Source organism: Simochromis diagramma, unplaced genomic scaffold (genome assembly GCF_900408965.1).
Source record: "Simochromis diagramma unplaced genomic scaffold, fSimDia1.1 OVJJ01000343.1, whole genome shotgun sequence".
Classification (NCBI taxonomy): domain Eukaryota; kingdom Metazoa; phylum Chordata; class Actinopteri; order Cichliformes; family Cichlidae; genus Simochromis; species Simochromis diagramma.
In genome coordinates this window covers 9,925,882-9,953,197 of record NW_024386831.1, presented here as the reverse complement: position 1 = coordinate 9,953,197, position 27,316 = coordinate 9,925,882, and the positions used below count along the sequence as shown (strand labels likewise).

Below are 27,316 nucleotides of genomic sequence, written 5' to 3'. Positions count from 1 at the left end.
TCGTTATTAATCAAACAGACTTCTTCAATATGTCCTCACATTTGAAAGTGCAACCAAGACAAAAGAAAGCTGACAAAAGAAGCTCCAGTGAGGCAATTGTTCAAGGGTAATATTTTTATGACCACCAATCATTTTATCACAGAACAGCAGAGCTAACAATTACTGTACACAGTGGTGGTGCCCACAGTGATTTAGGCGAGCAGACAAAAATGCAAAGTGCCAAGAACATTGGCATATTTTCCCTCTTAATAAAAAGCCCACCCATTTACTGCAGTTCAATCTATTCATAATATTAGCACCACTTAATACAAAAGAAGCCAGGAGATTAAGTAAATTAGCTGATTAAAGAGCGGCATGATAATTTAAAATTTATTGAGATCTGAGCAAAGCTTTTAAGAATACGAGGCCATGTCTGATTCAACAACTAAAGCATTAAACAGCTGAATAATTACTAATAAATGACGGAAAAAAGAAAATAAATAGGCCACGGAGAAGTCAAGACCTGTATCAGCTATAATCCAGATGTGTAAATACATTTAATGCCATTACATTTAGCTAATTCTGTAAGAGCACAGAAGCGAAAAGTGTCCGAGTGAAGACGGCAGAGGAAGAGAGACACAAGCGCGAGGAGGTCACTCGTCCACCCCCTCATGCTCATCTCTTACCTCCATCTGCTCCGAGGCCCTTTCCTCAAAGCTGTGACCTTCCTAATGTTAAAACAACAAACAGCTTTCCGCCCACTAGACCTTCATCCACCAACACCGTCTCTCCATCTGTTCTCATCTGTTTCACTAACATGCAGAAAGCCTGCATATAGAATCAGAGCAATAAATACGTCAAAGAAATTCATCAGGCACGGATGCTTTCTCTTCTCGCCTAACAGCACATCCATTTTAATTTTTTTTTTTTCAACGTTTATTGACCTCAAGCTTCATTCGGCAGCTACAAAAAGATTTTGCTCTTACAAACACAAGATCTAACCCATTGCATAAGCAGCTTTTGTTACTGTGCTCCAGGCTCTTCAGGTGACCCCGGTTCTGTTTTATTATTATAATTTCATTTCTGCTCAAAAACAGCATTCTTTCCTCTGACCTCAGCTGGGATGGGATTGAAGCCCGGTGACCTCCTGGTTATATTGCCAACTGTGATCTTCATGGGTTTACACTAGTTTTTGCTCTCAGGAACCGTTTGTAGGCACACGAGTATTCAGAAAAAAAGCACAATTTGAATAATTTCACACACAAACTGATGTTCATAAAGACAGATGGTGCAGTGAGAACGCACACACGGGCATACACATGGTTTTCTAGAGCCAGCTGTAGGTGATAAGATGAAGTGGAGATGGAAGTATAAGGTGTGAATCTACAATCGATGTATGGTCATGTGAAAATCAGCTGATTTCTTCTAGACTTGTGCACTGCTTACTTTTATACCTTCGTGTGCTGGATTTCGTTATAACACGTAACTAACGTTTTACCCACTTCATTTACAATCATGAACTAAGAAGACGTAAACACAGGTGTGATGTAGTGCAGCAGCAGATCAGATCTCAACTGGAAATGGTTCAATTAAAACCGCAGTAGGCAGAAATGTACAAAAATGGCCCTTTCTTGGCTTCTCTGTCAACACATTTCAGCGGTTTGTCCAAATTTTGTTCATTCTGCGCTCCAGATGGGTTGAGACCATTAAAAATCTTAATTGTGATGACCGTGTTTAAGCTGCGTTAACGCTGATAGCGTTTTTTTTTTTGTTTTTTTTAAATTAGTTCGTCCATGTTTGTACTACTTCTGTGTTGTAAACGCGCAAATCAGTCCGTGCATGATTACATTGCCCCGCCCATCAAAAACTCTGCACATGCGCGAATATATCACACATTGTTCGACTGACGATTCCCGGTTGGAAAATTTTTACATATCGCCCAACCCTATTGTGCGTATTATATTCCTTGTTTCAGTTATCACGCTTTCTCCATGTTCCTTTTATCTTGTTGTCGAGTCTCAGTCTGTTTGGTGTTTAGTGCAGACACCGTACCAGTCCTTCTATATAACTTCCAAACATACCAGTCACATTTGTTGAGGTCTATGTCTTTGTGACTTGTACTTTTGTTTTTGGCAAGGTGCACAAAGAGCTATGCTGTAAAGCAAGCATGAGGCAATCCTCAGTTTTGGCTTTGCACAAGACTCCACCCCTGTTATCCCAGGTTAAAGTCCTCTGCAAAGTCTTACCTTCTGTGTAGACCGTTCCTTTTCATACAGATAACCTAAAAGGATTTTGATTAGCCGAAGTCTCTTGTCACAGACTAGATTAGCTAAAGCCAGTGTAGCTGTCTGATTCCCTCTCATGCCATCTGAATAAAAATTTGTTGAAAGGTTATTATGAGCGTTTTGTTTTTTTGTTTTTCTTTTTCAGTGTCAGTGAAAACGTGTGGCCTAACCCAGCTCTGCACTCTGCACTATTACAGCCTCCATGATTTTCCAAGTAGTAGTAGTGACAGATCTATTGCTTTGGGTTGCTTTTAAATTGTATTGTATGTATAGCAAAGTGACTGTGTTCAGTTTTTTGGAAAGTTAAGCATGATTGATATTGTAATAACAAAAAATACCATCTAAAAGTGCCGCAGTCAGAGCCACAATATAGTGCAGTGGAAAGCAGTGCAGACATGGGAGTTGTAAAAAAAATAAAAAATAAAAAAATAAAAAACATGTAGCAGCACAGTTTCTTTTATATAGTTGAGATGCAGGAAAATATGTTTGTTCTAAAAACTGGAGAGTAACATCATGAAGAACAATGCAAACTGTATCATAATTCATCCTACTTTAGTCTCTCTCTTAATTTCATCAGTAATACAAGTGTATGTACGTAAAGCAGAGCACTGTAGCTTGGGGAAAAAAAAGACACACAAGCAAATCAATGCTTAAAAAAAATACAAAAAACACTGCACAATAAAGAAAAGCACTGCAGTTAACAGAGATCCAAAACTCAAATGTTTCCAGAAATATTACTATCATCACATAGAAGTGTTACTCTCATTTAAGTGTTACAAATAAATTTACTATAGCAGCTATATGATATACAAAATATCGTTAAACCTGGACACTTTACTGAAATCCAAAAAGGTGTTTGTGCATTTAGGCCAAACTTCAATGTCATTGTAGGTAAGATATTTAAGATATTCCATAAAAATAAATATATTATCAATATAGAGTAATATGTCTGGACAGTGGCTTCATTAAACGTCAAGGTTTTGTATCAAGTTTTTCAGATCTTGGATCTTAAAGAATTGCAATGGAGCTTTTATATGTATTTAATGAGTCCGTTTCTGCAGTAGGTGAAATCTTTGCTCAGCATTTGAGCAAAGCTTTCAGATCATCATCTCCGGGGCATCAACACGCTGACATCACTGGTCCTTGGAGAGATTTAGACTTTGATTTCTCCTTATCAGTTTTTTTCCAGCAGGTCTCGCTTTGCTTCAGATCATTTCGATGCTGAAACATCCACTTCCTTACTTATTTTACTATTTATTTAATTGTGGCTTACTTCTTCATTTTTTGCATCCAAATAGATTTTGTATACTTCTTGACTCCATCATCAATAAATGCATGCACCTGAAAGTATTTGTAAATTATTGTACTCTGGTTACTTTCAGGGCCGTAGTTACTGATGTAGGGATATTTTTTTCCAGGTGCTTTGTTGTGAAGCCTTTTTGGTGTTTGAGAAATGTTCATTATTATATGATTAACCTCATGACTTCACACTTGATGATGGTTTATATGTGATGAGTTAATAATATGGGGCTATAAAAAGTCACAGCTCTGCACATAATGACTGCTGCTTTGGCCTTTGTTGGAGAACCTTGACAGCGCCACCGAAATGGTGAAACTCTATTAACTCTGACCAAAGTATTGTTATTTAAACAGTAAATGCTTCTCCAGGCCTCTCTATGTGTTCAAAAGGCAAAAGATAAGAAATATATATATTTGCATTTGTTTCCAGACTATTATTTGTAAGAGAGAATGTTGAGGAAAAAGCTGCTGATTTGCTGTTTGATCTGCATTCCCAGCCTTACCCTGACCACGAGCTGTGGGCAGTGACCAAAAGAATGACATCATGAGTACAAACAACTGATGAAAAGAAGCCAGTTGAGGTGGTTTGGGGATCTGACGAGGATGCCTTCAGGAATCCTTTTAGGTGAGGCGTTTCATATCCAACTGGGAAGAGATCCCCGGATACACTCAGAACATGCTGCAGAGATTACATTTGTCAGCTGGCTCAGGGACACTTCAGTATCTCTGTTTAGACCGCTACAACCAAAATATGCACCCAGATCAGTGACAAAAAATGGATGGATGGTACTACTTCTTGGTTGATCCATGTGATATGTCAGAACTACACTAATGAATATGTGAAATCCATGGAGTCAGATAAAACACAACAATTATTTAAACTACAGGAATGCCTTAAAGACCTGGATGACTTTTATTTTCTGTTTCTAAATTGAGATGAAACTGAGGTTATTGTACTCGGCTTTAAAAATCTTAGAAATATGTTGCGTAACTAGATGCTTACGCTGGTACTCTGTTATTAGCTTGGCCTGCAGTAACACTGTGAACACTGTGAGGAATCTTGGGAGTCTGTTGTTGACCAGGATGTGCTTTTCAATGCGCATACTAAACAAATATGTCAGACTGTTTTTTTCCATTTGCGCAACATCTCCAAAATTAGAAACCTCAGAGTGATGCTAAAACACTAGTTCATGCCTTTATTACTGCTATGTTAGACAACTGTGAGTCTGTGGAACCAGTTCCCAGGCTGGACAGAAGCTGTCTCTACTTTTAAGAACAAGCTTAAGACTTTCCTTTTTGACAAAGCATATAGTTGACACTGAACTGGAAACCTTTGCTATATTATAACTTATTTTGTCCTACCCCACATGGTAATTTGACCCTTAAAAGTATACAATGAGTTCTTCCAGTGAATTATGAGAAAAATGGATCAAACATCCAGGGCACCAATACTTGTTTCTCTTACTTTAATGTTACAACGTTACAATGTTAATCTTACATTACATTTGTGAAGCTTCTTCCTACTGAAGCTATGATATATCATGATAATAATGTAGCTTGTTATGGAAGAGTTATAGAAAAAAAACGCAGTGAATTGTGAATAAAATAGAGTGAGTAAAATAGATCTTGAAATATGAAAATATCATGTAGGCAGCTCCCGTACTTAAAGCATTCCGACGACTCATAAATGCTCAAACAATAACATGAATTTTGATTCACCCCTTTGTACTCTGAAGGTTTTAACACCGAAAATATTAATATTATTAAGGCTATATTTTGTACAGCTTCTTAAAACACACCTAAGCTATTGTATATATTTAAAAGAATTGGTTGACTTTATGTGGAATAATTGAGTTTGATTAATATTAAAATTTCATACAACAAAAATGCGTGGGATTAAAGTTTAATCATTTTGATGTTTTTGTTTAGGTCTGGAAACTTGAATGAAGTTTATGCATCTAGCTTTTAGACATCATCAAATTTTTATACTTGGGAGTTTACTTTATCAGCTACTAAATACAACAGACAAAGGGAAATGGACATGAACACACTGTGTGCACACATACATATACAACAGCTGTGGCAGGCTAGTCTAAACATAATGACAAGCAAGCAATGAGTTTGCTAGGGTGGGGGGTGGGTAAGGACATGACGGGGGCAAAGTCACTGATTGGATCTCCAAATATAATTTCCCATTAAAGCTCATATCTGCCAAGCCCAGAGGCTGCTTCATTAAAGAAATTTAATGATTCCATTCGTTAACTTTGAAGTGATTTTCTGACGTTTGCACTTCTACTCAACCCACTCGTTTTGATTTTAAAGTTGATTAGCAGCATCCATATGCAACAAGTAGGCTTTGAAGTGCCGTAAATACACAGAGGAGTGCTGGGCCATTTAATTACGAGTGGACCGGTCTGGCATAAATGAGTCTGTTTCTCACCTTAAAACCTCTTGGGCAAAACAGAGCATTGAGTTTTTAAAAAAGGTATAAATTAGGGTGGATTTTAATGTCAGAGTGGCTTTTATTATAAATCTAACCTTTGTGCCTTTACAGGTATCATACAATCATGCATTTTGGGAGGGGGTCATGCTCTCCTAGAACAGTAGAAAATGAAATATGCCCACCTTATAAACCCCTTAAAGAAGCTTTCACTGATTATTTGCCAACCTCTCAGGACAGTCTTTTTACAAACACACCTGAACTTTAATTGATACATACAAGCCATGAAAGTATAGTTATGAGCTGAGCAGTTTCCATGAAGATTATAGGCTTTATCTAAAAGATGGATCTGTCTAAATACTGAATCCATTAGATAAATGCCTTTAAGCTGGATTCTTTTAATCTCCTGCAGAGGGGGACTCCTCACGGCTCCTTGGACCTGTGACCTCAGTAAATGCTTTTCTGACCAATTTATGGGCTCTGTTGATGCTTTGAAGTCACACTAAATACAAGATGATGTTTATTTTGTAAATTATGGTCATTATTATCCACTAAGATGGATAAACAAAGGTATAATCATCAGTTATTGACATATGATTAACAAAGCATTAGCCTTGGTTCCACAGTTTCAGTTAGATCGGCCCTGTGTTTGAGGCATCTGGTTTTAAAGAGCTAAAAACAGAGTGATGTCATGGTGGCTACAGTCATCATTTATATACAGTCTACGGTTTCTGGGCACTGCATTTTCAAACTTCTACATTAGCATTTTGGCTGCTGAGATACATTTTTAAAGCCAGAATTCGCCATATTTAGACGAGAGGGTCAAGCGTTAGGTCATCAATTAGAGGTGCAACACATAAAAGCACAAATCTCCTAATTACTTCTAAGTAACCGACTAATTAAGTACTAATATTTCAATCACCAAAACTGGAGCACTGACTTCTTCGGCTTGCTGTGCTACACAGGAAGCCATGTCATAAAATTGCATTAAAATGCTCCAAAAAGGAACCAAAAGCGCAAACACAGTACAAAGGTCCCATTCAGTGGCTGCTGTTACTCGAGGTGAGGCCCGTGGCAGGGACACGTGCCAATTAAAAGAACCTCGTCAGTTTCCAAATGAGAAATTGCTTTTTTACTATCTTGTAAATGTGCTCTTAACCTGGCTCAATTTCAGGTTGCTGCTTGATTCATAAAGAAAATTGAAGACAGTTACGTCCTTTAATCTTGCAATGATGTTATTCAGGGATCACTGAAACTCAGCTGGGATTTTGTAGGAGCATTGAACTCAGTGACTTCCTGTTGGTTGCCCACAGCTGGCCACGTGTAAAAATTTCCTGAAGGATCACCCAGCAGCAGAAACAATAAGACCTTTAAATTGAGAGTGATGTGCTCATTCACGCATGTGGCACAGCAGCGTTAACTTAATTAAAGGAGTCAGTCAGGATGCAACAGAAAATAATGTTGTTCTGCAAATCCGATCTATACAGTGGACCTGCTGGTAATAAAGCCTCTGAATGAATCTTGACCTCTGAACATTTTTAATAATGTATAAATCATAATGCATAAAATTCATTTATACTGCTTTAATTGTGATGTAGAACACAGGATTGTGGAAGTAAACTTTTTAGCAGCTTGGATAAATCTGAGCCTCTTCCCGACCACGTCTATGTTCTTTTTCTTGGCAGGTACTCACTGAGCACGTTGCTATTGTGTCTGACTATTCAATTAGGTTTTAAACCAAATATCCAATCAGCAATCACACGGCAGGAAGTCGGTGTATTTAGGCGTGTAGACATGGTGACCTGCTGAAATTCAAACTGAGCATCAGAAAGGAGAAGAAAAGTGATTTAAGTGACTTTGAATATGGCACGCTCGTTGGTGCCAAATGGTCTGGTATGAATATTCACAAACTGCTGATCTGCTTGGATTTTCCCAAAGAACCGTCTCAGGGGTTTACGCAAAACAGTCCAAAAAAGAGAAAATGTCTACTGAGTGGCTTCAAGCTGAGGCTGAGAAGAAGCTGAGGCTGAGAGGGTCAGAATTTGGCATAAACAACATGAAAGCATGAATGCATGCTGCCTCGTATCAACTGATGGGGGATTCATGCTAAGTACCATAAGGGCAGTACCGTCAATTCCTCCTATACATTTGTCCACTTGTGTTTTTTTTTTTTTTTTTTTTAAATAGTTCAGAGAATAATCATCATCTCAATATAAGGACTAATTATCCATCCATCCATCCATCCATCCCCTTCTGCTTATCCTTATCAGTGTTGTGGGAGGGCATATAAAACACTGGGACATTACCACATGGTAGTTAACACATAATGCACCAGCATAAATGCCAGCAATGACGTTGGCTGCTTATGTACGTTAAGTCATAGGCTCTGCAAAGATTCCCTGGTGTTGTGGGGGATATTTTTTTAGCACATGTTGGGCTCCTTAGCACCAACTGAGCATTTAAATATCAAAGCCTACCTGAGTACTGTTGCTGACCATGCCCACTGTACTAAGCCTCAACAGTCAGCAGATCTCAATCCAAAAGAGCACCTATGGGATGCGACAGAAAGGGGAGGTTGGATCGTGGATGTGCAGCCGACAACTCTGCAGCCACTGTGTGATGCTGTCACATCAACACAGCTAAAATCTCTGAGGAATGTTTTGAGCACATTGCTGTAATCTGTGCCATGAAGAATTAGGACAGTTTTCTCAGAGCCTGGTTCTGCCCGAGGCTTCTTCCTGTCAAAAGGAAGTTTTTCCTTCCCACTGTCACCAATTGCTTGCTCATAGCCCATTTGATTGTTTGGGCTTTCTCTGTATTATTGTAGGATATTTACCATAATATAAAGCGCCTTGAGGTGACTACTGTAGTGATTTGGCACTATATAAATCGAAAGGCAAAAAGCGATCCAACCCGGTACCAGCAAAATGTACCTAATAAAGTGGCTGGTGAATGTATACCTGAGCAGTTTCTTTCTATTCAGGAAGTTCTGACTTGTTACACAAAACACACAAAAACTGCTCTACACCCATGCCAGCAGCTCTGTGAGGCAAATACTACATATACTACATACAAATACTAATAAACCAATATTTAAGAGGTGTAATATTAAGCATCAGGATAGTTTTTCATCACAAATCAGGCAGCCTTTTGTTGATTTTTTTATTTATTTATTTATTATAGAGATGGGAGCTCCGTGTGCATTTAAACATCGTTTATGATATACTTCCCCCTTTTCCTCCATGGATCATATTCTGTTTGCTTGTTTGTATTACTGAAAAAAATAATATTGGTAATAGGGTGCTGATATTCATAAAAAGAAAAAGTAGCTGTGATCAAATCAAAATTCACACAGTCATCATTTTAAAAATACGCTGCTCCCATCTGATCAGCTCGATCCACTGGGACTAACACATGCAGACCCTTTACAGCAGACAGACTTCCATAATGAATAAAGCGAGAGATTGACAGCTCCGAGCTCGCGCAAGACCCCATTTTAAGTGGTTGCCATGCCAGCTTCACAGCAGTCAGTGACTCCATGTTACACCACAAGCTCTTAGAGCGGCTCTATGAATAATTCACCACCTTTAAGAGCGAAGGAGAGTCCTTGCTAGCAGCATTTTGGGGAATTTATTTCAAACATTCAAAAAGCTGTCACTTTGACAACAGCCGCGACTAACAGATTCCCCCCGACGTTTGAAGACGACGGCGGTCTCCGGCGAGGCTGTTTTAATAAAGAGAGCAGAAAGCAGGTCAAACCTCCCACAATCCTCTCCGCTGCATCTTGTCCTCGTTTGCGATTCCAATTGAGTGTCGTTAACGATGATACAACTAATCACTTATGAACGGAAAGATCACAGAGGCGACGCGCAGGAGCCGTCGTTTTGGGGATCAACTACCCCACGTAGGCAAGGAAAAGAAGCATTTCAGTCACATCAATCAGAGAGCGCTCGCATGTTTGAATAAAGTGTTTCAGTTCAAGTGAATCTTCAATCAGTGCACTTGCCTACATGATTCATTTACATCTACAGCAGCAGCAGCAGCAGCAGCTCTGAGGAGTAAGTGGGTGATAACCTGTTGCATCAGTGGAACATACTTGTTGCTTTTTAGGTGGAAAAGCAATCAGTGTAGCCTATTTTATTCATTTCTGTCTGTTATTAAGGGCAAAAGAGCAGGGATAATTAAATGGAGGATCTACAAATAAGCAGACACACATGAAAAAGACTTTCTAATGTAATATACTCTGATTTATAACCTTTCTGCTTCATTATTGATTCTTAAAAGGTGCAGCAATGCAGCTATTTTTCATGCTCACAGGGATTATTCAGTTTAATGTATTGCATTCTAACATATTTAGATTTAACAGCTATTCACTGACATATTTTAAAGCAATCAAGCCAAAATTTTCAGTAGTTACAGAAACAAGTGTGAATATTTGCTGGTTTTCTTTAAACTGAATAGCTTTAGGTTTTTTCACACTGGGGTGTAACCAATAATCATTTTGTTGAAGCTCTTAAATTAATTATAATGCATTTTTTCTTTTCTGCCTTTTAAATTTTTTTTCCCCTCATTTCTCATTAGATCCATTGTGGGGTAAAAGAGAAGCCATGCATAAGGCAGGACTTCATTTTACGCATCAGAAAGGAAACAAAGAAAAGAAATAAATAGATAACCAACAGATCCAAAAGCACCCAAATGCAGATACAATTCATTCACAAAACTCTGCAATATTCACAACATACTCAGCACCAAGACATCTGCCCGTAACTGCTGGATTCTGACCTGATCTGAATAATCTAAGCTGCATGGGTAATCTCCCAATTGAAGACCTTGCCTAAATGTTCTATAATTTATGCAGAGGCTGTCATTCATCACATTGGTACCTCACCATAAATAAGAAAATGAGGTGTAATCAGAAACTTGTTTTAATGTCACTACCCACTCTGATTTAAAAGCATCCTTATTGTATTGATTCCTTAATGAACTAAACATAAGAGGATAACTTGATCCTGCTGGTATCCAATAATCCACACCACAAACCATGTCTGGATATAGAGCACATTTTTATTCACCTTAAGTAGTTTCTTCAGAAATTTACCATGAAAAACTTCGATAAACGAGATATCTTCACACCTCTGACTCATATACTGGTAAGCAACTGCAGCAGGGCTTCAACAGATTTTTAGCCTGCTTTACTCATTTTCGACAAGCTTGCTACCGCTAAATGTTACATCGAGATAACCTAATCTTCCACTACTCGTATAACTGAATTTTCTCACAAGGCAAGTAAGTTTAAACGCCTTAACAATATTTTGCTAGTGAGTAATCAAACATATAAACACCACTGCAAAAGAAGGCGCCCCGTCTCCGTTGCCCTCCGGTGACAAACCGCCACAATCCAGGTATTTTGTCACTGCCAGACTTCTGTGCAAGTGATGATAAATTATGCAAATTAACTGGCATTGCCTCCCTGGTGTAAAAACACATCTAAAGTAGGTTACAAACCGTCTGCACTGAAATATTTCTGCAGCAGTAGCTGCGCGGGTCAGAATCAAGAGTAAACATGGATTTAGTGTGCAGGCTATCGGGCCTGAGTGTTTGTGTAAGTGCTTGCATGATAAATAAGAAATGCAGGGAGTTCAACATGGGAGCAATCTGACTGCTGACATTTTCCACTTCTAATATAGAAACGCCAACAAGTAATAAAGAGGACACGAGGAAAACCTGTTCTTAAAAGGCGACTGCATAATAAGACTGATGCAAAGATGTTTCTTTTATGGATTATATGTTTAACAAAATCATTAAATCACCACATGGAAGCTGAAGTACACATTGATTTTGCACACTCACACTTTAGAGCAGCTTCTGCTATAAAATGAACATCTACCACAAAGCTGATACGTATGAGTAGCTTCCTAGAATGGTAATTTTTCTTCCATTTTCAGCCCAACTACAGTTATTTAACATAGTGTTTAGTGTGTTAGAGTGTAAGCATGAAGCACCAGACCAAATCATCTGCGTGGTATGCGCAGACTTTTATGTTTTTATCACACGCTGTTACCAGTCAGCACTACTGGAGCCGCTCTGCATGTTTCCTCGTGTTTGATATGAACTGTGATTTCTTTCACATTTGTAGTCGCGCTGGAGGAGATACAAAAAAAAAAAAAAAAAAAAGTGAAACGCAGAACAAAAATAAGCACACACGGACACACATAAACAGCGACGGCGTGAGTCGTTAGTACCGAGCGACCGGCTACAGGCCAAAAGCATTAACCAATTCAAAAGCTGTCCTTCATGCGCGGACCACCGTGGACTGTAATTGGTCCATTTCCTTCACAAGGCCCTCAAAGCGAGCGCATACACACAGCACACACGGGCGCGATCAATAAACAATTTGCTAAGACAGAGGGCCTGCCTGTTTCCTGCTTTCCTTCTTGCGAGGTGAGTCACATAAATTTACATGAAACGAGGCCAGCCGCCTCCTCCCCGTCATGACCGGAGATTTCAGACAGATTCCAGCTCACATGAAGCGCTGTGTGGTAAAACAGATGGATCTGGCTGCAAAAAGGAGTTTCATATTCAGACTCACACACGCTGAGACAATTTCACACCACAAAAATTATGGAAGCAACCCTCCCCCCTCCATCTGGTGAAAGCATGGCTTGCGTGCATGTGTGTGTGTGTATGTGTGTGTTAACTAACAGCTAGAGCTGAGCTTTGCACCTTTTTTATCCAAGATAATTAAAGACAGAGTGAAAGAAAGAAAAAGAGCGAGCTTCTGGAGTCTGTACTCCTCTGATGTTTGCTCACATACTCCCTCTCTCTCCTCCCTGTATGTGACGCTGCCTGCCCACCCACTCTTAAAGAGAGAGAGAGAGACAGAAAGAGTAGAAGAGACAGAGAGAGAGAGAGACAGCGAGAGGAGGGACACGGAGCAGAACAGAGAGCGAGTCTGTTTTCAGCTCCCAGTTCACTGTCGCTCCTCTGCCAGGCAGCACTCACCCATCCACCATCACACGCTCTCAGACACGTTTGCTCTCACTATACAGACAGCTGACAACACCTTCTCATTTCCTCTGCTGCCGCACCGACCCACAAAGTCGGATCCAAAGGAGAGGGGGGAAGAGAAAGAAAAAAAACTGACTCGATTGGTACCGAGCACACACAGACACACACGCGCACAGCTGAGCAGACACACCAGCTCCGAGGCTGGGTCGAGGCTGGAGAGGGCGTCTGGAGAATGGAATGGGACCTCAGCAGGATGGAAAGTGAACTGAGGCACATCAACCCGGACCTGCTGCAGCCCAGCAAGAGCTTCAAGAAGCCCTCCTCGGGCACCATCACCCTCAACGTAGGGGGGTTCCTGTACACGGCCCACCGGACCACCCTTGCCAAACAACAGGGCTCGTTTCTCGAGGAGGTGGCCAACGGTAAGAAGGCGGTCCAGCACACCGATTCCATGGGCAACCCCTTCATCGACAGAGATGGTCCGGTTTTTCGCCATGTGCTCAACTACCTCCGAACAGGAGAGCTCCAGCTGCCCGACGACTTCCGGGAGGCGGGGCTCCTGCGACGAGAGGCCGATTTTTACCGCCTGACTGAACTGGTGGAGGCTGTGGTCGAGTGGGAAACTCAGAGGGCGGCACTGCGGGAACCCGCCTTCCTGGAGGTGACGGATAGCCACGAGAGGTCGCAGGGCCTCAAGGTGTACTGCAGTGACCCCGCCTTCATCGATAAGGTCAAAGGGCGGCTGGTGCAGATCTCCAAGAGCCGCTTGGATGGCTTTCCGGAAGAATTTGTGGTGTCATCCAACGTGATACAGTTCCGACACTTTATCAAGTCGGAGCCTGGCTCGCGGCTCGTTCTGAAGGAGGACAGCACATTCCTGTGCACACTTGACTGTCTGAAACTAGAGACAGTGATGCTAGCACTGAGATCGGGCTTCAAGCTTGTCACCTGCCTTGACAGCAGCAAAGGCTCCGTGGTGGTGGCCGAGGCCCTGCATTTTGTCAAGTAGGATGAAGATGATGAAGGGGGCGGGGAGGGGAAAGATAGAGGGAGGAGGGAAAGAGCCTGTTTCTAAATCCACCCTGTGAGATATTGGTTTGAAAGTGTTGTAAGATGTGCCGAGCTGTAATGTGTCATTGATAGAAGAACTGGTGGGTAGGTCTGTCGTACAGGGCAGGTTTTAAATGTTTACTGCACAATAGTGGCTTACACACACACGGGATATGTTTTTGGGTGATTGTTCTGAGCAGAATGGTATTTTAGCATCACCGTTTGCACTGCTTTGTATTTATAGAACTCAAAATGACCCACATCATCTTGACATTTATAGCATCTTTAACTGCATCTGGTTAGGTATCATGCAAAAGTTCAAGTGACGCGAAAGTCGACGGCGAGTCCTTTCACACAGAAGACGAGCGCGTCGAATTAAGGTTTTAAAAACTGCTTGTGCTGCGTGATGTGCACTGCTGTGCCATTCAGCTTTTACTACAGCCTCTGTGTGTGTGCACACGTGTGTGTACACTGCTAAACCCACCCCTGTGTGCTGTGTTTAGTTGGTTTAATAGCTTGTGCTCAGTTTATTAGCCTCTCCGGAGCCTGAAGGGACAGCCACAGCTCATTCGGATCGATTCGGATGGACAAAGCGAACTTCACAACCAAATGTTTGAGTTTTGAGTGCAAAGAACTGTGATTATTGTAAGGGCTTTGAATCTAGCATGATGCATGTGCACTAAATAAACTGTGTTTGTTAGTGCTGTGAGCCTCTGTGAAGCCAGTGACACAAAAAATGCCTATTACTTTTCAATGTGAGTATTTTACAAATAAAAGTGAGACTAAAACTCTTGGGTCAGAGTGTTTTGACGTTTAATGTCGCTGCTTTTGTGTGACAAACCTCACAAAAACTGCTTCCGTTAATGAGGAAACTTATTTTATACTATCAGGCAGCAAGTCTTAGTATTAGATTATTTTTCTTTCATACAACAGCTTAAAAGCTACACTTATAACCATTTAGTCCTGACCCTGCTGAACTTACAGTCTGTACAGAGTGAGACTGTTACCCACTGAGTCAGACAGGAGCATTATTAATGTTACGTATCCAAATGGGAGCTATACACAGACTTGGCTCTTGCTTACAGCCAGTACTTTTCCATGCTATAAATGATGCACTTCTGCAGTTCTCCAAACATGTGAAACACTGTTTTCCACATCTGGAAAATTAAAAGGAGAAGGGAGTCTTTTCCACGGTTTTACATGCCGGCCAGTGGAAACCTGTAGAAATTACCAGGCTTGTGATATTATTTCCTGTGATGCTGTTCCACGATGTATTGTTCAGATCACGCAGCGCTGCAAAGTAGCTAAACATCATTAACTGCAAAAAACCCCCAAGACATGGAAGCAAAAATGTAAGATAGAGGCACAGCAGTCAAAGATCTCAGAAATATAATGTACAGGAAATTCCTAAAGGAGCTTCCAGGGGGTGAAAAGGGTTTCAAAACGTATTTTATGGCAAAGTGTGGAAACTGTTAAAGCAGTTATTAATGCAGTTTCACATCACTGAAATTCTAATTAATTAACAAAACGATAATAAATTGTCAGAAAAGTAAAGGTGCAAGACTTGCTTCTAGAAGGACTTTGATTCAATCTGAAACAAAACTCTATAGTTTCATTTGCCTTCTTGCAATATGCCACATAAAACTATCAGAAGGGCTACAGATACATTTTTTTAGCGATTAGTACAGAATTAGAATGCTCTGTATTTTTGGCCGCAAAACCACGCTTAAATATTTTTTAAAAATATCTAAATGAACAAACCTCTCTCTCTTATACAGATACATTAAAAAAAAATAAATAGAAAATAACAGCAATAGGCAACAGGTCCACTCTAAGGAGAGCACCTGACATCAATATAAAAGTCAGTACTTCTCATAACGCTGCAGAGTATGCAGATGTGCTGCTGCGTAATCAGAAAGATTTATACAAGTTAAATAAAGAGAAAGATTGACGTGGAGCTCTGGTACAAATCTCTGACTGCACGTCAACAGTGATACAGTGAGGCTCACTGTGTGTCCCCACCAGTGTGTCTGCAAAAAGGGTCCTAATTCAGCCCACCGACATCTGCAAAGTGTAAAAAATTGCAGTGAAGTCTTTAACTAGCGTAATATTTCCGTAAAGTGATCTGCCAGCTGTACGACAGTTGATTGAATCATAAAGTTGCAAAATATTAAAATAGCTGGAAAAAACTACGTGTGATAGTTTTGTGCCTTTCCACTAATCTACATGTAAATACAGACTGTATGAATGTGGATGTGTATGAATGTTCCTATGGCTCAGGTGAAAAATTTCAAAGAGCACTTCTTCAGACTTGCAGGTGAAAAATCAGTGCTTTTACAAGCAAAACTCAACCTATAGGCTCATCAAATGTGGCCAATAAACTAAAAGACGCTGTTTTAAATTGATGTTCTGCTTTAACTAATGTGGCTCATATTCTCAAATAAAGTATTTTAATCATTCCTATCATATTTTCTACAGCATTTCTTTTTTATTTTCACAGGAATCCTGCAAGATTACCTCTCTAATATAAACTATGAGTTCAGTGTAAGTAGCACCAACTTGGTTACAACGCTTATTATGTTTAAAGCAAAGTCTCCCATTATTATGCAACAGCGTCTGTCACACAGTCTAATCAAAACATGCCCTGCTCTCACCCTCACACCGCCTGCTACAGTAACTGACAGCCCAAGTCGTGCTGCCTCCACAGTGCAGCAGCTTCCCCTGCCGCAGCCTCGAGGGAGCCCCTTCAAACCCGTCCAGCTCTAGTGGAGATATTTGGCATTTTATAACTGGGTCAGACTCTGGGATGAATTCTGCCCTCCTCCCCCAAGGAGAATCTCTTTTTATCCCTTTTATCACTGTACCCTGATTCATGTCATGCATCTAAGCAGCTAGTAACAGGTAACAAGTAATCATTACCTGCAAAGTCCAACTTTGCAATATCGTACGGGTCAAAAGTGCTAACCGTAGGTGTGCTTATTTTAATAGCAGGTGGATTAGTAAAATGATCTAATCAGCCTCCTGGGAGATGATGCAGAAATTTCATAAGTTCGTGATTGCAGGAATGGAAAACATATTTCACTCTGTGAGACCACTGTAATGCAAATCAATGACTAAACATGGAAGATGCTGCTTTGATTTCATCAGATGAAACATTCCTGGCTCAAACATAATATACATCATGAAAATCAATGGCACTGATATTACACAGGTACAGAGCTAAGTGATGGAAAACTTCTTTAATTTGAATGCACCGAGAAGTAGAATTATATGCCCCTGAGGCAAATAACTAGACAGTAAATCATCAAATATCTAGTCCTACACTTTCACAAAGGATGGAAAAGAACTAAATCAATACAACAAACGAAGAGATATGCAAACGAGTTTCTTCTATGAGTCTATTTCCTTTCTAAACCGCTTAAATCAAGTTCCTCATGATGAATACAAACTTAGCTTCAGATGTAAAAGTAGAGGTTGTGTTTACACGGAGCCTAATATTCTGATCATAAATGGTTTAAAATCTAAAACTGGATTCAAATATTTAAACACATACTTAAAAACACATAAATCAGGTTAACCAAGCTTGGTTCAATGGTGGTGATCTTCATGTTCACTCCCTCTGTTCTGATGTAAAATGCATGACGATATTTGCTCCGTGTGTCCAACTCTTTCCAAACAAATGGCAGCTTCCAACAGATAGTTACAGTCAAGTTTAACATCCATCTAAATGTTGCAGCAGAAATCGCCGCTGATAAGACCAGGCAATGTTTTTCTGATCTTCTGTTGTCCATCTATGGTAACGAGAGTTTCCTGTTCTTGGGTGACAGGAGTGGCATCGGGTGTTCCGCTGCTGTAGTCCATCTGCTTCAAGGTTCAACATGTTCAGAGATGATCTTCTTCATACTATTGTTGTAACAAGTGGTTGTTTGAGTTGCTGCTGCTTTCTGATCAGCTTCAAGCACTCTGGCCATTCTTTTCTTACCTCTGGCATCAACAAGGCATTTTCACCCAGAGAATTGGCGCTCACTTATGTTTTCTCTTTTTTTGGACCAATCTCTGTAAACCCTGGAGATGACTGTGTGGGAAAATCCCAGCAGATCTGCAGTTTCTGAAACACTCACAACAGCTCAAATGGCACCAACAATGATGCCAAAGTCACTTAACTCCTCTTTATCCCCATTCTGATGTTCAATTCGAGGAGGTCGTCCTGACTGCGCCTACATACCTAAATGCAATGAGTTGCTGCCATGTGATTGGCTGTTAAAATATTTGTGTTAAATAGCAGTTAATCAGATGAACCTAATAAACAACTTGGACGTTTGTCATTTGTAGTTAAGTGTTTGTCTTTGCTTTAAACTTCAACTAACTCAAACTAATCAAAAAAAACCCTGAAAAGCTAAACTGATATAAGCAACTGAAGTCCAGAAACTAAATGAAAGTAAGTTGAAATAAAAAGACAACATCAAAAGGAAATAAAAAAACTAATGAAAAACCCGACAACACTAACTGAACAAATCCTCTGTGCATAGTTTGCTCTTAATGCCAACTTTCAGATAAATTAGAGAAACAATAACGAGAAACAGTTGAGGCAAGATTGAGTAACACTGATGAGGAGAAATATATAACATGTATTTAAGACATTCACTGTAGTGCAGTCATTTCAATCATTTCAATCATAATGAAAAAAAAAATGCATGGTAGCAACTATAGCTACAGTACTTTCTCTTTAAAATTGAAATTTAAACACATACCCCAAAAGCAGGGGTCTCAAACTCGTGGCCTGGGGGCCACTTGCAGCCCGCGTCACCCCTACTTGCGGCCTGTGTATTGACACGAAGAAATGTAAGAAATTTTGTTAAATACAAACAAAATTATAGCAGAAGCGCTGCCACGTGTCTGGAATATTTTCAGAAAGATTTGTGGGCGTTTTCTTGTTTGTTTGAGGTTTTTTTTTTTTTTTTTTTTTTTTAAATACTACTTGAACACTAAAGTGGCCCTCACATGAGATGATTGTGCCAGCAGTGGCCCACAGATCATTTAAGTTTGAGACCCCTGCCCTAAAGAAATAACTAAATACCAGAGAGTGAATTTTAGTTGCTGTCGTTCATACTATTTAACACACATGTCCTCCCACATGTTATAAACCAGCAGGTTCATTGAACGAGGAAGGGGAAAGAGACATTATTGAGTGTTTGCAGTGTGATGGCTGCAGCGTTTAAAGAAACGTGCTGGTACTGGGCGACATTTCCGGCACCGAAGCGCGCGCATGCACACTCGCACACACACACACACACACACACACACACACACACACAAACAAAAAGCCTGGCGTACATTCAAACAATGCTAAGAGGGATGCGTCAAGATCCATTTATGGAAACTTGTGGGAGTGGAAATGTTTAAATTCAATTGTCCCAAATGGTGACAAGCATTCATCTCCTCTTCTTGTTAGGTGTGGAAAATCCTCCACGAAGCAAGTTACATTGCCTCTCGCTGCCTCTGCTGGATCTGTTCGTTACCGAGCATGCCCATATCAGCAACAATCAGCCACCTTCTGATGACTAGCAGCTCTTGTTTTACTTCTAAATGCGCTCCCCCTGGCACGGCAGCCGAAACCACCTGCTCCAGCAGGGGGATGTCGTCAAACCGACAACCCAGGCGCCACCACCTTCCTCCCCCGACTCATGACTCACACGCCCACGTCAACCTCTGACATCAGGCGAACCTAATCCACAGCCCACGCCTCGCAAACAAACACAGACGACAAATACACAAACACACATGGTAGGAAAGTAAAGTGCGAACACCTTGAAGAGGAGATTCGCCCAGTGAAGCTGTGATGCTCACGTGTCACTCACGCTTTACTGTCAACAACATCAAACTCGAGGCAGGTTTTAATTGCACATCACCTCCATGCATTTTTTATGAGCGTGACTGCTTCACTTATTAGTTGCGGGGGTCAAAGAGATCCACGCCTCATCAAAAGCTGGGAAAAGGGCGACGAGAGCGGTGGCAGGGGCAGGTGGCGATGAGGAGAGAGGCGGTAAAAGCAGAGAGGGAAAACTCAAATATCAACAGTCTTATCTCAGTCTTTTCACGTGTTGCCAGGCAAACTCAACTCCCTCTGTCGCTCCAACACACCCCTCCTTATCATGACGGCTCAGTCGTGTGGTGCCGCTCAGCCAGAAAATGACTAACATACCACAGATTTTTTTTTTATCTTTCAATCCCAGAAAGAGAAGCAAAAGCAAAGGAGGAGGAGGAGGTGGTGGAGGAAGGATGAAATGAAGAAGGAGAGGGGGAGGGGAGGTCAGGCCCCTACTGCTTTCAGACTCAGCGCAGACAGCAGTAATATCAAAAAGAGATATCCAAGTATGAACGTGCAGAATCTGTGGATTTTTTGGTAATGGAAGCCTTGTGGGCTTCTGTTTACAGCACAGGGTTTTTATTTCCCACTTTACAGCCTGTATCATAGAGAAAGCACTGAGTCACGGTTAACACTGTTCACGCAGGGCAAAGAGTGGTTTGTAATTAGTGGACAGATACCAGCTGAACAGGTCAAACGTGTTAAGTTCTAACATTTCCATTGGTACTTTATTCCTTTCTCACCCGGTATATGTGTAAAAGCTCCTAATGCAACAGTAGGCCATTTGTTAGTTCTAGTTTTTTTTGTGCATATATATAAAATATGTACAGCTGTGACATCAAGCTTTTAATAGACTTGATGAAACCTTGGAAGCGTTGGCTAAAATTGATCTAAGAACCAGTTAAAGATCATTGTCTGATTATTATTTAGCTTTTTATTAACCTTTTAAAAATATATCTGCATCCGAGTCCGATTTGAAACAGCAGCAGCAGCCAGCTCACATATGAGGTTGCCGCTTATCGTCTACAACTATTTCTACTTGAGGCACTCATGACTCACTGCTGTTGCCTCCTAAACGAGAGGCACATCTTCTCAGGAAAGACAAGCCTTCACTGCAGGATTAGGAACAGAAGTCAAAACAGGAAACAAACAGATTCCAGCGTTTCTTCCCCCTTGAGGTTTTCTTGTCTGATCTTTGCAGACTGTTGCTGAAATCCTGGGCTCCTTACACTCGTGCACTGATGTATTTTAGAAATGACAACAGAAACAGGACATGCTCACTCAAAGCAGAGCCCAGCAATGCTGCACATGTCTCTGGAGGAAGTTTTTTATTTTATTTTATTTTATGTGGTGTTTTTGTTTTATCAGTTTTATAGTTTCTGTGCTTTTATGTTCATGCTTTTATTTTGAAAATTCATCTTTTCTGGTGCCTGTAGATAGTTTTACTTCTTACTAACTACACTGTGTCAAGTATAAAATGTGGTGGAGGAGGATTATGGTGCGGGGTTGTTTTTAGGAGCTGGGCTCGGCCCCTTTGTTCTAATGACAGAAACTCTTAATGTTTCATTATACAAGAGGTTTTCGACAATTTCATACTTACATACAAACTTTGTGGGAATGGTTTGGGGATGATCCCTTCCTATTTCAACATGACTGGACACCAGACAGTCGTGACACAGATGAGCGAGTTTAGTGCGGAGGAACTTGAGTCCTGACCTCAGCCCCACAGAACATCTATGGGATGAATTAGAGCGGAGACTGTGAGCCAGGCCTTCTCATCCAAGATCAGTGTCTGACCCAAAAATGCACTTCAGGAAGAATGGTTAAATAATCCCATAAACACTCCTAAACCGTGGAAAACCTTCCCAGAAAAATTGAAGTTGTTAAAGCTGTAAAAAGTGGGCAGAGCTCATATTAAACCCTATGGATTAAGAATAGGATGTCATTCAAGTTCATATGCACGTGAAGGCAGACGAGGGAATACTTCTAGCATTGTAGTGCACATTCTAAATGGAAAAGTTGAGAGTTTTGTGTCACTTGGCACGGAATGCCATGGAAGATGTGCGTGTTGTCCCATGGAGCAGTGATGGAAACGGGGAAGGTGATCGGCACTAGATCAACATTACAGCCGAGTTTAAACCTCTGCTGAAATCCTATGAATACCATCTTCTCCTCATCACCCAAATACGGGACCTGGTGTCGGGATAATTAACTGCGGGTTGCATCTTTTCTGCGCAGGAGGTCGGCACCGCTGAGACTGGAGGCCACAAAGAGACACACGTCTCTGCTGCCGGCTGCTACTGGATGTATTTCTGCAGCTCCATAAAAAGACTTTATTTTTTAATGATCCCTTTATGAATTTTCTCTTTGCTTAACCTTTGGATTTTATTTAGTTAGTTTTATTTAGTCATTCTTATTTGTGGTTTAGCATTTCTGTGTTTTATGGTTTCAGGAAATGTTAAAAGTGACTCCATGGTTACCATCGCTCTTTTTGCTCCTAAGCTGCTGGCTGTAATACTGTTTTTCTACCTTTTTATTCTCCTGTTAAATTCCCCGTATACACACAGACACACTCATTCATACACGAGACACTACTTGTGATGTCACTTTCACCCCGTGTCACTCTACAAAGAAACAACATGCATAAACAGCCTGTTAAATACCATTTACATAAATGTTGGTGTACATTTATGTAGCTCAATGCAGAAAGGGTAACTGTGGGAAATCAACCATTATGCAGAGATGCTAATCAAAGAGCCTGACGGCAGTGGCACTGTGTGCTCAAATGCTGAGAGCTTCTTCAAGGACATAGCACCAAACACCCCCCAAAAAAAACAAAAAAAAAAAAAAAACCACACATGGCAAGCACAGACAGTGGCTACGGTGGACAGTTTAATTGTTTCTAATACTCAGTTTCTCTTCACTACAAAGAAGATCATCATGGCAAAGACTAAAGGACTAAAGAGAACAAACACAAACAAGAAAAGAAAACACTGGTTGTTATTAGGTAGCACCTAAAGACAGCACCATGCACGGACCATAAAGTAACCAAATTACAGCAGAACAGTCCCCAAATTGGAAAACCAAAAAAAAGAGATGAGAAATAGATGCAAGAAGTTGTTTTTCTGATGATGTCATTAGTTGCATTTTCCTAAACAATTATATTTTTTTCTAAAGGCTTAAAAACTCACTCCTGCAACAGCATTTTCACTCAAATTCAACCCTGAAGCCACTCATTGGGCATGAGACCAATGCCTTTGTTCCCAGTGCACCTCTGCAGCTTGTTGTAGAAACAAATAAACATCCTCAAACTCGCTGTTGTAGAAAACAAGCTTATATCACAGAACCAGTGTGAAGCTGGAAAATGTGGAAGAGACCATATACTGTAAAATGAAAAAGACGCGGCATTTAATAATGAATAAACTCTGAATAAAAAAATAAATATTGAGAGAATAAAATGGGGGCAGGCAGAAACACAGACAATAGAAGTGGTAAAGAGGGCAGATCAGAAATAGAAAGATACAAAAAGGATCTCCAGCAGAGCCGAGGCAGAGCCGGAATAATGTGGAGGAGGAAATCAGAGCAAACCTGCCCTCCACCTTTCCAGAGCATGTGTGAAAGTGGTAATCAACCCACTCTGACACAACACGACATCACAGGCCGAATCACACGAGTGTGTCTGAGTGTGCGTGCGTAGCTGTGTGCATTACGTGCATCCGTGTGAATTAATTAACGTCTGTGATTTTAAAAAAAAGTCTCTTTGGAGAGATGTTATTAATGCTGCGCTGTTTCCGTTCCTTAATTTATGATCTGTGCAGCGTTCAGGACTCCGAAACGACACGCAGACCTGGAATGACGCGGGTGAAACAACGATCTGGTTCACTTGTGCTGAATTTATTCAGGTGGGACCACAATGCAGCACTCGCTGCCCATCTGTGGCATTTTTAGGAATTATATAAAGTCATGAGAAATTCATGAGAAATGCAGCAGGGGTGACTTGTTTTTGTACTGATGAGTATCTATTTAGTTTTATGGCTGGAAGTTATGTATTATTACTGGTGTGGCCAACAATTGCTCGCAAACTTGTTGTGCCTTTAATGAAATTAGCCTAAAATTAATATGAATTAGCATGAATTAATTATGCTTTGTTTATTACAAGCCCATTTCAGTTTGGGTGAATTAAATTTTTAGATGTCTGCAAACCTTTTTGAATGTGTTTTGATGCACTTATCTGGCAACAAGGGTGGATTAATTATGTATTCTTAACAGCTCATCCAAGAAATTTGTGCTTCATTTTTGGTGAGTGAAAGTCCAAGATTCTATTTATCTGTTACTTCCACGCTATCATCCAATTATGGACACTTCTGCCTCCAATAAAACAAAAACAAAGTAGCAATGGCTAAAATGCTAATGTTGATGCATCAAAAAGACAACAACACAAACCAAAAAGTGACATCACAGTGGCTACATCCATGTCTGATAGGCTGCAACACATTTGCTTTGATGCTTTGAGCTGTTCAACAAACTACATGATTGCACCATTTCCAAATAACTCAGTTTTTGTTTTGATTATGTTCTGCAATAAAAATGGCCACATATCAGAAAACACACACTCACCAGTCTTTTTATTAGGTATACCTGTTCAAGTGTTGCAGGAACTGCTGATCTACTGGAATCTTTCCACACAAGCTTCTCTAAGGTTTGCACAAAAAGGCCCAAAACAGAGAAAACATCCAGTGATCATCTGTGGGTGAAGATACCTGGTTGATATCGGACAAGGGCCGGACAGCTTAAAGCTAATAAGAAAGCAACAATAACTCAAATAAATGCACTGGTACTGATGTAGTGCTTTTCTGCTCTAACTGAGCACGCTGAGCAACTGAGCACTGAGTGCTTTTTACTATAAGCATCATTCATCCAATCACATACACACGATCATAAAAATGCTTTTTCCTATACAGTTTCATCACAGGTTTCAATATGTTGCCTTCCACATGCAGGCGGAGGGAGCTGGGAAGCTGATCCCCCAGCTTGTAACCGCTTGTTATAACCAAAGTATGCAGAAGAGCATCTCTGAATGCACAACACGTAGAATCTTGATGCTACAGCAGCAGAAGACCACAACAGGTCCCACTCCTGTTAGTTAAAAACAGGAAACTGATGCTCATCAACACTGGAAAACAGAAGATTTGAAAAACACTGCCTGGTTTGATGGGTCAATAGATGCTCCAACAGTTGGATGGTAATTTCAGAATTTGGCGTAAAACCATATGAGAGCATAGATCCCTGCTTCCTTGTATCAGTGGGTCAGGCTGGTGTTGCACTGGTGTTGTGGATATTGTTTTGGCACATACAACAGAGGCTACCTGAGTATTTTTGCTGACCATGTCCTTCCATGTCGTTTTCTGCTTTCTTAAACGTGGTAATAGGTTCACTGTACAAACACCAGCTCCGAATACAGTAGAGCTGTTTCCGGCACCTTGCTAAATCTGAAATCTGAAATGCAACAAAAAAGGTGTACCTAATAAAGTGGGCCTGAGCGTGTATGGCAACACGGTTTTATCTGTGATAGACCAATATCAGCCGATAATATTGGCAAAGCAATCAATCATGTATTATCACTAGTTTTACTGTAACAGCGGTGTAGAGGTGTGGGTAAGCGAGCAGATTCCATTCGTGTACCTGCAGCGTGTGTTATGCAATCTTGATTTGTTTGTGTGTCTTCAATAACTTTGTCTTTGTGCCTTTAGGAGCTACAGCCACAAACAACTGCCCAAGGCTCTACAAGAGAGCCTGCCATAAAATATGCAGCAGTCAAGCGGTTTAAGACATCCCTGCCACGCCTGGCTCATCCTCAGCGGCAGAAATCTGAGAACAATGAGCGCAGCACCGGATTTATTTGGAAAATTAAAAGCAACAAATCTCTAATGAAATCCACACGGGCGGGTGGGTGAGGAGCTTTTTAAGGCAGAATCCGACAAGTTTCTGCGCCGCTGAGTGAAACCCTCCCACACAAAACAAAATTACTTTTCTTTCTCAGACATCTCACACAGAAAGCATTACTAACATATGGTTTGCGTGACCCGTGCATAGATAATATTTGATGTGGACAACCCCGCGACTGGATATAATTACATTTTTTTTTTTAAAAAAAAAGCACCAATGTCAGCCAGAGTTTCCAACCAGCTCGCGCACACAGCCCTGACAATAATGTGATACTTTTTTATTCATGTGTCAGCGTGCATGACTCTCTACAAAAGGCAACCGTTGACTCTAATACACCTCTAAAAAGCCACTGCTGCAGGTCAGCTCGGCCTCTGGATGTTAAATACAGAAATGGGCTGTTAGAGTAAATTGGAGTCCTCATTTTAAATGCAGCCATGGAGAGGCTGAAATAAAGCACAGTGCAGGCTCAGATACAAAAAGACAGATTCCAAAAAAATTGGAGCTGGAGAACAGGGAAAAGAAGAGGGAATTATCAGAAATCATTTTGACATGGAGGCTCTCTCTGTTTCGCTGCTTTGAACACTTTGTCTAAAAGAGCCAGAGAAACTGAAATGCATTTAAAACAACATGCCAAATATAAGCTGGTTGAGAAAAAGAAATCCATTAATATGATGGGCTTTGTAGACAGCAGCATGGGTCATCAAAGTAACAAAACCTCAGCATTTTCCGCGTCTAACTTCACAGAAAACATTTCCCTCCAGCATGCATTACTTAAAAAAAAAAAAAAAATAAAAAAAAATCTTTCCAGCCTTTCAGCACCCCACTGACAGAGGCGAACGTTGTATCTACTGGCGACAGAACATCACATTTTAGCCCCTCTATTATTATTCAGGGTGTCACGTGTCGGCTGTGTGGGAGCGCAGCAGGGGATGGTTGAATAAACCTTTATTTCAAGAAGCAAAACAGAAACGAGAACACACATGGCATTTCTCTAGCCAAACAATTGCTGGCTCACTCTGTCATATTTTCACCTTGGGCAAAACAAAACATGCTTCTCTGAGAAGAATGGGAGCCAGTGATTCACCTTACTGTGACTACAGGGAAAAACAAATGTGAGATCTGCATTTCTGAGAAACCTGCAGGGTGCAAAAAAAAAAAAAAAAAAAGTTTAATTTTAATCCACATATTTTGATTTTCATTCTCTGCAGTAGCTTTTTTATGCACAGAGAGGCACAAACCACCCACCTGTCCTAATGCTCTGGGTAATAGAAACATATTGCCAATATTTCAGTGATGTAAAGCTACAATGGCATACTGCGTCCATGTATCCCCTATATGTAACTGAATCAGATAATTTACAATTAAGTGCTCATATTTATTAGTGTTTTATACAATTTAACCAAACACCAACCTCGGGGGTGAAAAATTCAGTGAACAAGGAAG

General features: G+C 40.6%; 2 protein-coding genes across 4 annotated transcripts in view; one reads left to right on the top strand and one right to left on the bottom strand.

Moving 5' to 3' along the window:
- LOC120731315 (general transcription factor IIF subunit 2-like) overlaps nucleotides 1-27,316 on the bottom strand; it is a 66,408-nt gene that overhangs the window by 19,733 nt on the left and 19,359 nt on the right. The window lies entirely within an intron of this gene.
- kctd4 (potassium channel tetramerization domain containing 4) lies at nucleotides 12,910-16,278 on the top strand. Its single transcript, XM_040028297.1, has one exon. It carries the CDS (start codon nucleotides 13,244-13,246, stop codon nucleotides 14,018-14,020), a length of 777 nt encoding a protein of 258 aa, XP_039884231.1. The 5' UTR covers nucleotides 12,910-13,243; the 3' UTR covers nucleotides 14,021-16,278.

Coding starts and splice junctions, on each gene's coding strand:
- kctd4 (XM_040028297.1), top strand. CDS start 13,244: ATGGAATGGGACCTCAGCAGGATGGAAAGTGAACTGAGGCACATCAAC.